At 36.1% G+C, this 13,436-nt stretch overlaps 1 protein-coding gene across 5 annotated transcripts in view; it reads left to right on the top strand.

Annotated features, from left to right (window-relative positions):
- USP34 (ubiquitin specific peptidase 34) overlaps positions 1 to 13,436 on the top strand; it is a 256,844-nt gene that overhangs the window by 138,211 nt on the left and 105,197 nt on the right. For all 5 annotated transcript variants that reach the window (XM_047781997.1, XM_047782001.1, XM_047781996.1 and 2 more), the window contains 6 exons: positions 5,878 to 5,978; positions 6,186 to 6,395; positions 8,992 to 9,117; positions 11,045 to 11,167; positions 11,883 to 11,966; positions 12,733 to 12,819. In XM_047781997.1, the coding sequence (XP_047637953.1) occupies positions 5,878 to 5,978; positions 6,186 to 6,395; positions 8,992 to 9,117; positions 11,045 to 11,167; positions 11,883 to 11,966; positions 12,733 to 12,819 (731 nt within the window). The remainder of the gene's footprint in view (positions 1 to 5,877; positions 5,979 to 6,185; positions 6,396 to 8,991; positions 9,118 to 11,044; positions 11,168 to 11,882; positions 11,967 to 12,732; positions 12,820 to 13,436) is intronic.

The raw sequence follows: 13,436 nt of genomic DNA on the forward strand, positions 1-13,436 counted from the left end.
GTTAATGATCTGCCTTGTCTATGTGGAGACTCTGGTTTGATCCCTGGCTCAGTGCAGTGGGTTAAGGATCCAGCATTGGCGTACACGTGGTGTAAGTTGCTGATGTGGCTCAAACTTGATCCCTGGTCCCAGAACTTCCATATGCCGTGGGGGCAGCAGAAAAAGAAAAAAAAAATTATACTGCAAGTCTGGTGATGAATTTTCTCAAGTTTTTTATGTCTGAAAAAGAAGTTTGTTTTGCCTTTTTTTTTTTTTTTTTTTTGGAGGGAGGGCTGTTGTGCCTGCAGCATACAAAAGTTTTTGGGCCAGGGATTAATAAACCCACATTAATAAACGCCACAGCAGTGACCCAGTCCACAGTAGTGACAACACTAGCTCCTTAAACTTGAAAAGCTGTCAGGGAACTCTGGTTTTGACTTTCATTTTTGATGGAAATTTTCACTAGATTGGAATTTGAAGTAAAAAGATAATTTCTTTCAGGAATTTTTTATAAAAGTTTTCCCATTATCATTTGGCTTGCAAACTTTCTGGCTGAAAGCTTATAGTTTTTCCTATCTTTAATCCTTTGTAAACAGTGGTTTTTGTTTTTGTTTTTGTTTTAGGTTGGTTTTGTTTTGTCTTGCTTGTTTTGCTTTTTTTAAGGCCACACCTGCGGCATATGGAAGTTCCCAGGCTAGGGGTTGAATCAGAGCTACAGCTGGCAGCCTGTGTCACAGCCACAGCAAGGCTGGATTCCAGCCTCATCTGCAACCTACACCACAGCTAACTACAACACTGGATCCTTAACCCACTGAGTGAGCCCAGGGATTGAATCCACAGATTTATTTTCACTGTGCCATAATGGGAACTCCCAGCAATGTATTTTTTGTAACTGTGGTTGGTTTAAAAGATTTCTTAAATTGAAGTATAGTTGATTTATGATGTGCTAATTTCTCCTAAACAGCAAAGTGATTCAATTATACATATATAGACACATTCTTTTTAAAAATATTCTTTTGTATTATGTTTTATCATAGGCCACTAAATACAGTTCTCTGTGCTATACAGTAGTCTTTGTTGTTAATGACCTCCATGTATAATAGGCTATGTATTTTTTCTTTAAAATTGATTTTCAGTAGTTTGATTACTTGTTTGCCTTCTTGTGTTTTTGTCTCTGTGTTTATGCAGTTTGAGCTTCTTAAGGGTCCATGTATTTATAATATTTACCAAATTTGAAAAAGGTTAGCAATTACGTATTTTTTCACATAGTTTTCTTTTCCCTTACTTATCTACATAATTTCTGGGCCTCTAATTAAATGTATCTCAGATTGTTAATGTCTCACAGCCCACTGAGATGCTGTTCTTCTCCTTTTCTCCTTTCCTTTATTTTCTTCTTCTTTTTTTCTTTTCCTTCTCTTTTTGCTCCTTCCTTCCCTTTCTCCCACTTTGTTCCCACTTCTCTTTCCCTCCTTTGATAAGTGATCTTATTCCTGTTCCAAATCAGTATAAATGAGATTATAGATTATAAATTTATCTCTGGTTTAAAATAGAACTTTTTGAGGTCTTTCTGTTACTGTAAATTCATTGGATTTCAGCTTAAAAACTTGGTATTGTCTATTTCTTTTTTTTCCCTATCAGATGTTTATAAAAAATTTTTAATTTATTACAGTTTCAAACAGTAAAAAATTAGATGTGTGTTGTCTAATATATCATCATAACCTAAGAATTTTTAAGATTTCTTGTTTTGAAATAGTCATTGCCTTAAGAGTTTACATTTTTTGGAGCTCCTGTCATGGCTCAGTGGTTAACGAATCCGACTAGGAACCATGAGGTTGTGGGTTCGATCCCTGGCCTTGATCAGTGGGTTAAGGATCCGGTGTGTGCTGTGGTGTAGGTCGCAGACACGGCTCAGATCTGACGTTGCTGTGGCTCTAGCGTAGGCCAGCGTCTACAGCTCAGATTAGACCCCTAGCCTGGGAACCTCCATATGCTGCAGATACGGCCCTAAAAAGACAAAAAAAAAAAAAGAGAGCGTTTACATTCTTTAAGGCAGTAACTTTTTCCAGAACTGTTAAGAAACAAGCAATTTATTTAAGAATTCGAGTTCATTTAAGAATTCACTTAAGAATTCAGGAGTTCAAAAGATACTCTCAAAAGCAGTAGACGATAGGAGTTGCCATTGTGGCTCATCAGAAATGAATCTGACCAGTATCCATGAAGACATGGGTTTGATCCCTGGCCTCCCTCAGTGGGTTAAGGATCTGGCATTGCCATGAGCTGTGCTGTAGGTTACAGACATGGCTCAGATCTAATGTGCTGTGGTGTGACTTAGGCCAACTGCTACAGCTCTGATTCAACTCCTAGCCTGGGAACCTCAGTATGCCACACGTGCGGCCCTAGAAAGACAAAAAAGAAAAATGTAGTAGAAGATAGAAAGCTGTGAAAATCAATTCAACTAAAAATTTCAGTTAACTGTAAAAATCAATTCAACCATTATAATTGGAAGGTAATGTTATATACACAATGTATAGACATATCTCACATACCCAAAATCTAAACTACTAGCAATCTAAGTTGTTTTAAAACAAAGTCATCCATGTTTAGGGTATCTAACAAACTAGGAAGTAAATCAACTTGATACTATTTTAGTAACCCCTTTTTTTTTTTTTTTTCTTCTTAGAGTCTCACCTGCGACATATAGAAGTTCCCAGGCTAGGGATCAAATCAGAGCTGCAGCTGCTGGCCTACACCACAGCCACAGCAATGCCAGATCTGAGCCACATCTGCAGCAATGCCGGATCCTTAACCCACTGAGCAAGGCCATGGATCAAACCTGAATCCTCATGGATACTAGTTAGGTTCTTAACCTGATGAGCCATAATGGGAACTTTTGGCAAGACATTTTCACTAAGGATATTTCATGTCACTATTATAGAAGGATCAACAATCATAGATTGTATAAGATATCTCAATAATGTAAAGATGTAATTTAATAAAAATCTGTCAAAGTATTAAAAGTTTAGTATAAAATTTCTGTTCATGTAGTAGCCCATTTTTTTTCTTAAGCACTAATTTTTTATTGCATGAAATAATGGATAAAACATTAGTATCATAAGAGGGAACTCATAATTTGTTGGTAATATAATGAAGAATAGGAAATAAATCAAGTGAGAGTTCCTGTTGCGACTCAACGGAAACAGCCCAACTGGTATCCATGAGGATGCAGGTTTGATCCCTGGCCTAGCACAGTGGGTTAAGGATCCTGCGATGCCCTGAGCTGTGGTGTAGGTCACAGACACAGCTTAGATCCTGCGTTGCTGTGGCCGTGGTATAGGCCAGCAGCTGTAGCTCTGATTCAACCCCTAGCCTGGGAACTTCCATATGCCACAGGTACAGCCCTAAAAAGCAGAATGAAAAAAAGAAACCAAGTGCTTTGTAGCTATATAAAAAATTTAATTAGGTTTCTCTTAATGTGAGGTCTTTGAGGAATGATGAGAATAAAACTTTTTGAGACATACACTAACACTTGAAAAAGTGGTAATATCTAGCATGTTGTTGTACATCTCTGTTGTAGAGATGCAATGTTAATTTCTTTCTTAATATGTTACCTAAATCTGAATGAATTTTTATTTCAAATTGGATAAAATTACTCTTAATAATTGTGAGTAAACTAAAAAATAACAAGTTCTGAGAGGAAAATTCAAAAGAGTAATAAATGAATAAATGTTCTATTATACATTTAAAAACTAATATGATCTGTTGAATTGTTAAGTAAATAGCAATAGATAACAAAGAAGTAGTCTCATATGACATGTTTAGGGGAAGAAAGAAAAAACCCGTTTCTAATATTCAGGATGAATTTAAAGTATTTTTTACACACATGCACACACACACAATAAACTCTAGGAAAATTCAAAAGAAATAGGATTGGATATTTGTCAAACCATTGCGAGGCCGAGGTCAGGGTTTCTAGTCTTAGAAATAATGAAAAAGGAAACAATCGTAGATTTTGCTACACAACAGTTAGCTATATGATGGTTACACTTAAGGAAAATTACTGAAATGAATCTTACTGAAAGAACTCATTTTCCTTCCCTGTGTTTGAAATATTTTCTGATAGAGTTTTTTTATGTGAATGGAGGGAAAAGATAATTGTTAAATGTTATTTGTCTTTATGGAAAGCAGTAGTCCTTTTCTTCCTGAAAATAGCTGTTGTAATGGTGGTCCAATGGAATTTTCCTACATTAAGTTAATGAAATTTAACAGTATTTGAGTTTAATTTATTCATCAGATATATAATCATTGTGCTCAATTTTCTTCCTTAGTCAAGCATTTTCTTTAAAATTTTTTCATGGGTTAAACAGTAAATAATTTGAGAGTTCCCACTGTGGTTCAGCAGATTAAGAACCTGACTAGTATCCATGAGGATGCAGGTGCAATTCCTGGCCTCACTCATTGGGTTAAGTAAGGATTTGGTATTGCTGCAAGCTGCCACTTAGTTCACAGATGCAGCTGGGGTCTGGCGTTGCCGTGGCTGTGGCGCAGGCTGGCAGCTGCAGCTCCGATTCAATGCCTTGCCTGGGAACTTCATATGCTGAGGGTGTGGCCCTCAAAAGAAAAAAAAGAAAGAGTAATTAATTTGAATGCCTGCTGTTCTAATGATGGGAATATATCCATGATCATAATAAAATTTCTGCCTTTGTGGAGCTGGGCTTTTTTTTTTTTTTTTTTTTGCAGGCGGGGAGAGACATACTTAAATATATTTTCAGATGCTAATAAGTGCTTTAAAGAAAGAAAGATCAAAGTAAGGGGTTGATAATGAGATAAAGCTCCTTAGATTGATTAGTTGGGAGGAGTACTTTTTGTTTCTTTTCTTTTCTTTTCTTTGTCTTTTTGCCTTTTCTAGAACCGCACCCACAGCATATGGAGGTTCCTAGGCTAGGGGTCTAATCGAAGCTGTAGCTGCTCATCTGTACCACAGCCACAGCAGTGCCAGATCTGAGTGTATGTGTGACCTATGCCACAGCTCACAGCAAGGCCAGATCCTTAAACCCACTGAGCAAGGCCAGGGATTAAACCCGCAACCTTATGGTTCCTAGTTGGATTCATTAACCACTGCGCCATGACAGGAACTCCGAGGAGGACTTTTTAGATCTCACATTTGATGAGAGGCTTGAAGTAACTCTGGAAATGATCCATGTGAATTCCTGGGAAGATACGTCTTGGACCGCAAGATGGGAATATGCTTGGTGCTTTCACGAAATAACATACTTGGGTGGCTAAAGCATGTTTAGGTAGGGATGATGATGGGAAATGAAGTCAAAGTCAAAGCACTTTAATGCAGCCTAGAAATGAATTGCCTCAGTCTGTTGAGTTCATTGATGTTACCATAATCTAGAATGTTGTATCTCATCTTTTTTCTTTCCATGTCAGAACTGTGTTTTTTTTCTTCCCTATAATCTATCTTATTTCGTTTTGATGGGCAATAACAGCAAAGAGAGAACTCTGATCATTATGAATAGATACTGGTAACTTGTGAACTGTGGCATTAATGAATCTGTTCCTACTCCATGTATTGCTGAGGGGAAATGTTGCAGGTTCCCAGAAAGCTCCATAGGGTTTTTTAATCGTAAAATTTTTTATACTATTAAGCAAGCAGGAATTGATCTAATTAGGCAGGTGCTAAAGGAGGATTTTCTTGTAATGTTTACTGCCTGAAGCTAAACCCAGACAACAGAAAATAGCTCAGGAAGCATGCTTAACACTATTTATACTTTGCTCAGGAGTTATATTTAAGTGTAACGCCCAGTGGAATTAATTGCTATAACCATATACTCATGTCAGCAAATAAGTTAAGTATTATAAAAATGTTCACTTAAATTTTCTGCTGTTTTAAAGGAGGCCTTATGGGACCTGTGAGGATGATTTCATCTGGACATGAGTTAACAACAGACTATGATGAGAAAGCACTTCACGAGCTTGGTTTTAAGGATATGCAGGTACACATAAATGTGGTTTGAGTTTTAATTGTCTATTGACTGTTATGGTCATAGTTATGTAATTGAAGATATGGTTCTAAAATAGTTGTCATTGCCTTTGTTATATTAACCTTGTCAGGGAAGTAATTTTCTGCTTAGATTTATTAAACCAAAAACTTGATATGTCTAATTATATGTTGATTTTTCCCCTCTTGCTTGTTTTTATAGATGGTATTTGTTTCTTTGGGTGCACCACGGAGAGAACGGAAAGGGGAAGGTGTTCAGCTGCCAGCATCTTGTCTGCCACCCCCTCAGAAGGACAACATTCCGATGCTTTTGCTTTTACAAGAACCTCATTTAACTACTCTTTTTGATTTATTAGAGATGCTTGCATCATTTAAACCACCTTCAGGAAAAGTGGCAGTCGAAGATAGTGAGGTGACTCTGTCATTTCGTTTTCACAAAATCTTATCTTCTATTGAGTAGAAAATAATTTTCTCAATAATCTCTTAAAAGCAATAAAGTCTAGGAACCCATGTATTCATTCATTAACTGTTTAAGTGCCTAACATCCCAGGCTACAATTTTAAGTGTTATTTTACAAGGATCAAAATAGGCACAGTTTCAGCCTTCACTGAATTCTGTGGGGAAGAGTTAATGGACATGCCTAACAGATGAATAGTTTCAGGTAGAGATAGCTGCTATGAATGAAACACAAACATGAAACATGAACATGACGTGCTATTATTGGGAACAGATGATAGAGACTTATTTATATATTTGGTCAGGGAAGGTTTTCTCTGGGGGAGACCATATGTAATTTGATTTTCAAGGATGAAAGGGAGTTTACTAAAAGAAGAGAATGAGGAATGATCTGGATAGAGTAAACTGATTCCTGAAGCCCTTGGTATTTAGGGCTTCCGTAGGCAGGTCTGGGAATTGTTAGAGAGCTGCTAGTAAGTAGAGTGTGGAAGATAATGGGAGAGTGACATGAGAGGAATGAGATTGAAAAGGTAAGCAAATCCAAACTGGCCATTGCAAGCTGTTTCCAGTTTACTCAGAGTAAAGTAGATGACATTTGAAGTATTTTAAGCAGAGGGAGAGACTAATGTCTTTTTATTTTGAAGGTAATAGGTTTGTTTTGTAAGAACAGAAAAAGCAGTAGTAACCCGATGCACTAGTCCAAGGAAGAATTGACTTTAATACACCTTTTTTTAGTGATAACCTACAAACTTACTTCCCCAGCCCAAACCTGTTCTCTGAGTTCCAAACTCGTATATCCCGTTGCTTACTTGACGATTCCACTTACGTTCCACAGGCATCCATTGACCTGTTGTCCGCTTAATTTATTTCCACTGCCTCAATTCTGTTTCAGGGCACCATCAACTCTTTCTTGGAAGAATCATTAGTTTTGAGGTTGAGTGGCAAATAAAATAGTGGTGACTTTCCTTATGTTAAGCTAACTGTTCTTTCTTTCCCAAGAATGTTAAGTAGCTTCTTTCTATGTTTCTAAAATATGGTTGGTCATGAATGACCAAATTGAGACGTCTGTTCCCAATGACCTACTTTCTCTTGTGGTGGTTCACTCTTAACTTCCTAAGAAACCTGCCTTTTGTTCAAGCAGAATAATCAGTAAAGATGTCCAGGAACTTCCATTTCCTCACCTTTTAAATTTTATGCCTTAAATGCTTAATGACCTTTTACTTCATGTTAGCACTGTATTGCCAGTTTAAAAGAAAGATAATTTTAAGAATTCCTCAGTTTTCCAGGAGGATGCTAGTGTTCTGCAGTGTGTTATAAGGAACATAGGAAACAAAAATTTGGGGAAGATTTCTGCAGAAGCAGAGTTGTTTAAATTAGGTCTAGCTACTGATAAAGAGGGAAGAGAGCACTATGGAGTCACAGAAAAGTAAATGCATGATTGAAAAACTGGGAGAGTGAGTATAATGTAATTCAAATATAAGGAGTGAAAGGGAGATTGTAATCTATGCAACAAAAGACCCTAAGAGGTTTTTATTCTTTGTAAAATGGATTGCTATTATCATGGAATGTTTTAAAGCAACAAACTGAGACCTTTTCTGGACTTGTAGAAACGAAGTTTAGGTGTTAGTGGTGGAGGATTATATTTGAGAAAACAAAGACCAGAGGTAGGAGGACCAATTAGTAGGCCACTATAATTATCCATGTAAGGCCTAAACAAGAGAGAAAGCAGTCATTTTGAACTTTGTGACAAATATGCTATTGGTGCTGTGAGGTTTCTTTGTTTTGCAAGTAAGACTGATTCAGTCTTGAATAGGATTACCCAAAAAGTAAAAGATCTTCACTGTGTATGTCCCATATAGTAGGGCCTTTCAGTCGTAACACAGAACACAGTTAAGTACACTTGGGAGACTTTTTTCCCCTTTAAATTCCTTTTTGCATAGAGTTCAGTCCCCTCCCCTCCCCCTTTTACACAGGATGTTTTCAAAGGAATGAATTATATTTTACTGAAGAACTTTTAAGTGCCATGTCCCCTACTAAACTAAAAGTATTAGATAGTGAGTTGCTTCTCTTCCTTCATCAGGGTTGTGAAAAGCAAAGTTTACCTTGAAAGGCCATCTCTTAAGATTTTCTTGCCTTTAGATTCTATTAGCTTTATACCATTATACAAAAAGAACTAAATTATTTTTTTGTAGATATAAAGATGATTCCTTTGGCATTAGTAGAATAGGAACCTACAAAAAGGAAATAGAAATTTACTTGGATGGCTTTATAAAGCAGACATTTTTACTTCTGTTTGAAAAGTTTTTCTGAAGAAAGTGGCCAGACTTGCAGGTCACTTTTTTTTTTTAACAGAAGAGTGTTCAATAACACGTTGAAAAACCACCACTTTGACATAACTATTTATTGTTACATAGTATTTACTGTGTAACAGATGACTTATTCTCAATTTTAAAGTAAGATTTTTAAATATTAAATTTGATAGTGATTTTATTCAAACTTTTTTTTTAAAAAAACCCTGATGTCTTGATAAGCAGGTGTTCTCATTTATATAGAGCTTAAGATGTGAAGAACTTCATCTTCATGCAGAAAACCTCTCTAGGCGTGTGTGGGAGCTACTGATGCTTCTTCCTACATGTCCTAACATGTTGATGGCATTCCAGAATATCTCAGATGAACAGGTAAGTTCACAGAATCCTTTTACTCTCTTGGAGGATGGTACTAGTTTACATTCCTCCTGGCAGTGAATGATATTACTTGTTAACCTGTAACCTCAGTAAAATTTTGCCCACTTAATAGGTTAAAAAGTGCTAGTGTTTTTTAATGTTCATATATTTATTTGTGAGGCTGAATGATAGGGGCTAAATATAAGGCAAGATGTTTGCTAAAATTATCGTTAGAAAATTATGAATTAATATTAGCCTTTATATTAAATGTTTCTTCATATTAAATGTTGTGAATATTGCCTTTTTTTTTTTCCTTTTGTCTTTTTTGGCCACTCCACGGCATACGGAGTTGCCAGGCCAGGGATTGGATCTGAGCTATGCTGGTCAACTATGCCACAGCTGCAGCAACACTGGATCCCTAATCCACTGCATGCCGATCTGGGGATCGAACCTGTGCGTCAGAGCTCCAGAAACATAGCCAATCCCATTGTGCCACAGGAAGAATACCAACATTTCTTTTTTTTTTTTTACAACAAAAAGTAATGTTTAGGGAAAATACACTATGGTTTAATGGCATTGTATCAGTGCTTGTTTTAAATGTTTATATAAGTCAACTGATAGAATTAGGGGAAAATGAGGCAAAGAAACTTAATATGTAGCTATTAATATTCCCCAGAGGCTTGAGTTCACATATTAAGTGTTAGATATCTTTGTAAAGATGTCTGTTAAAATTAAAAAAATTTTTTAAGAAAGCTTTAGGAGTTCCCATTGTGGCTCAGTGTTTAACAAATCTGACTAGGAATCATGAGGTTGCAGGTTCAATCCCTGGCCTTGCTCAGTGGGTTAAGGATCTGGTGTTGCTGTGAGCTATGGTGTAGGTCACAGACGTGGCTTGGATCCCATGCTGCTGTGGCTCTGGTGTAGGTCAGTGGCTACAGCTCTAATTAGAACCCTAGCCTGGGAACCTCCAAATGCCACAGGTGCCGCCCTAGAAAAGACAAAAAAATTAAGTAAAAAATAAAAAAAGCTTTATAAAAGGAGGGTTTTTTTTTGTGGCGTTATCAACAGAGCACCTATAGAACTAATGGAAAAATAATGTTCTGATTTTATACTAATAGTTATCTATGATTCAGAATGTTTTATGTGATTTCACAAGGTCCTGTGTCTAAAACAACTTAAAAGTGAAGAAGATGGGCCTGGAAAATGGTGGTTGATGATTCAGTATAGCTCAAATAATAATATTGTTGTCAAGGATGCACATTAAGTGGGAATAACACTTTGATAAATTGAGAGTAGAAAAGAACAGTATTTTTAAGTTTATATATTCATATATGACTTTTTAAATGGGTGGGTGTCACTTATAAGTATTTGTTATAGATCATATTACTTCTGTATCCTTGAAAGTTCACACATTCAACTAAGCTGCAATTTTTTTTTTCATTGGGAAGATGGTAAACTAGCTCAGCAGTCATGGAGATTAACAGATAAAATGTTTTTCTATGCTACTGCTTTCGTATTAGTTTCTTTTTTTTTTTATGGCCACGCCCATGACATGTGGAAGTTACTGGGTGAGGGACAGTACCTGCACCACAGTGGTGACCCAGGCCACAGCAGTCACTGGAATAACAGTAATTCCATTGTTATTTATGTACTGCATCTTAATCCATTTATCTGTCAGTGGACAACACTGGATCTTTAACTTGCTGAGCTGCAGAGGAACTCCTGTTTTTGTATTAATTTTTTAAAAATTTAATGAATAGTTGGTGTTTCAAGCAAATGATTAGTACCAATGATAATATAATTAGTCTTCACTTATTTGAATATATTTCAGTATATATGTAACATTTAAGTTTTAATGTAGCGTCAGTTTCTTTTAAGTTATTTTGGAGGGTATTCTGTAATTTGGTTTGAGAAACTTGTGTTCTTCTCTTTTTAATTTAAGAATAATGATGCACCAAATTGGAAAGAACTGCTCAAAATTAAGAGTGCTCATAAGCTGTTATATGCACTGGAAATTATTGAAGCATTGGGAAAACCTAACAGAAGAATAAGGAGAGAATCTACGGTAATTGCATTTCCATTATTATCATTAAATGTTTGTTTCATCTCGGGAACAAAATTCTGGAGTACATTATCTTTTAATTCTCCTGCCTCCTTTATTTATTTTTTTAAATTAAAGTATGATTGATTTACAATGTTGTGCAAATTTCTGCTGTACAGCAAAGTGACCCAGTCATACATATATACACATTCCCTTTCTTGTACTATATCTTCCATCATGGTCTATCTCAAGAGATTGGATATAGTTCCCTGTGCAGTAGGGACTCATTACTTATCCAGTCAAATGTAATAACGTGCATCTTTTAACCCCAAATTCCCAATCCCTCCTACCCCTTGGCAACCACAAGTCTGTTTGGAATGTCTGAGTTTATTTCTGTTTTGTAAATAGCTTCATTTGTGCCATATTTTAGATTCCACATGTAAGTGATATCATACATTGTTTGTCTTTCTCTGACTTACTTTGAGAATCTCTAGTTGCATCCATGTTCCTGCAAATGGCATTATTTAATTCTTTTTTTACGGATAAGTAGTATTCCATTGTTATTTATGTACCACATCTTCTTAATCCATTCATCTGTCAGTGGACATTTAGATTGTTTCCATGTCTTGGCTATTGTGAATAGTGCTGCTGTGAATGTAGAGGTGCATCTATCTTTTTGAATTATAGTTTTGTCCAGATGTCACCTTTATTTATTTGTTTGTTTTTGACATTCCCACAGGGAAGTTATAGTGATCTTTATCCAGATTCAGATGATTCAAGTGAAGATCAAGTGGAAAATAGTAAAAATTCCTGGAGTTGCAAGGTTTGACCATATGTGTTTTATAGTGCATTGGTAAAAATAAGTTATTTCTAATTTTCCAAAGTAGGTACCATAATTACTATTTTAAACTTATCATTTAAATAAAGCATGGTTTAAAAATTAGGTATTACTCTACTCACAATAATAAACTGAGATTGTTTAATGCTTTGGTGCTCCTATTTTATTTATTTATTTATTTTGTCTTTTTGCCTTTTCTTGAGCCGCTCCCACAGCATATGGAGGTTCCAAGGCTAGGGGTCTAATCACAGCTGTAGCCACTGGCTTACACCAGAGCCACAGCAACACGGGATCAGAGCCATGTCTGCGACCCACACCACAGCTCACGGCAATGCCGGGTCCTTAACCCACTGAGCAAGGCCAAGGATCGAACCCACAACCTCATGGTTCCTAGTTGGATTCATTAACCACTCCGCCACGACGGGAACTCCAGGGCTTCTATTTTTAGTACTTTTTTTCCCCTTCATTGGAATGCTGTGTTAGAACATCCCAGTGTCTGAGATTGAGTGGTTAATGGAATGTAAAGATAGATAGATAGATATATACAGATTTTTGCAAGAATTTTTTTAAAAAAAGTCTTGAAAATAAAGTTGATACTTAATTTTATAGATGTTATATTGGTTATTTGAATCAAAGAATAATTTCCTATAGGAAAGATATATTTCTCTTTACACACACATTTAGTTACTGAATCAAAAAGCAGGTCTTTACTACATTACTTCTCTTACATTACTCTCATAATTGCTTACAGTTTGTTGCTGCTGGAGGGCTTCAACAGTTATTAGAAATTTTTAATTCTGGAATTCTAGAGCCAAAAGAGCAGGAATCCTGGACTGTGGTAAGTGAAAATTAACATTTTGACCAGTTATAATGTTTTTTTTTTCTAATAAGCCACTTGCATTTCCCATTAGCAAGTGTAACTTTTGCTGCAGACTTTATTGTGGTAAAAGAGTGTAGTGTACAGTACAGATAAATTTAAGAAAAAATAAGGAGTCTGATGAACTAATTATGCGGTAAGAGAGCTCCATGTTAACTCTGTTAAAATTTATTTTTTCTCTTTTTACAGCTACAACTGCGGCATATAGATGTTCCTAGGCCAGGGGTCCAAAAGGAGCCACAGCTGGGGCCTACGCCACAGCTACAGCAGCACTGAATCTGATCTGCATCTCCAACATATGCTTATGGTAACGCTGGATCCTTAACCCACTGAGCAAGGGCAGGGATCAAACCTGCATCCTCCCAGAGATGACATAGAGTCCTTAATCCACTGAGTCACAACAGAAACTCCAAAATTTTTAAGTGCTAATATTAATGACTCCAAACTGGTAATTCATAAACATTTTTCCTTTAGGTTGATAAGTTATATATTAACATTTTTTATAGTTTTAAATTTGGATACTTTTTAAGAAAAACTTTATGTCCTTTTTCTTTAATTCAGTTTTTTTTGACCATTTC

This window comes from Phacochoerus africanus, chromosome 5 (assembly GCF_016906955.1).
Source record: "Phacochoerus africanus isolate WHEZ1 chromosome 5, ROS_Pafr_v1, whole genome shotgun sequence".
Classification (NCBI taxonomy): Eukaryota; Metazoa; Chordata; class Mammalia; order Artiodactyla; family Suidae; genus Phacochoerus; species Phacochoerus africanus.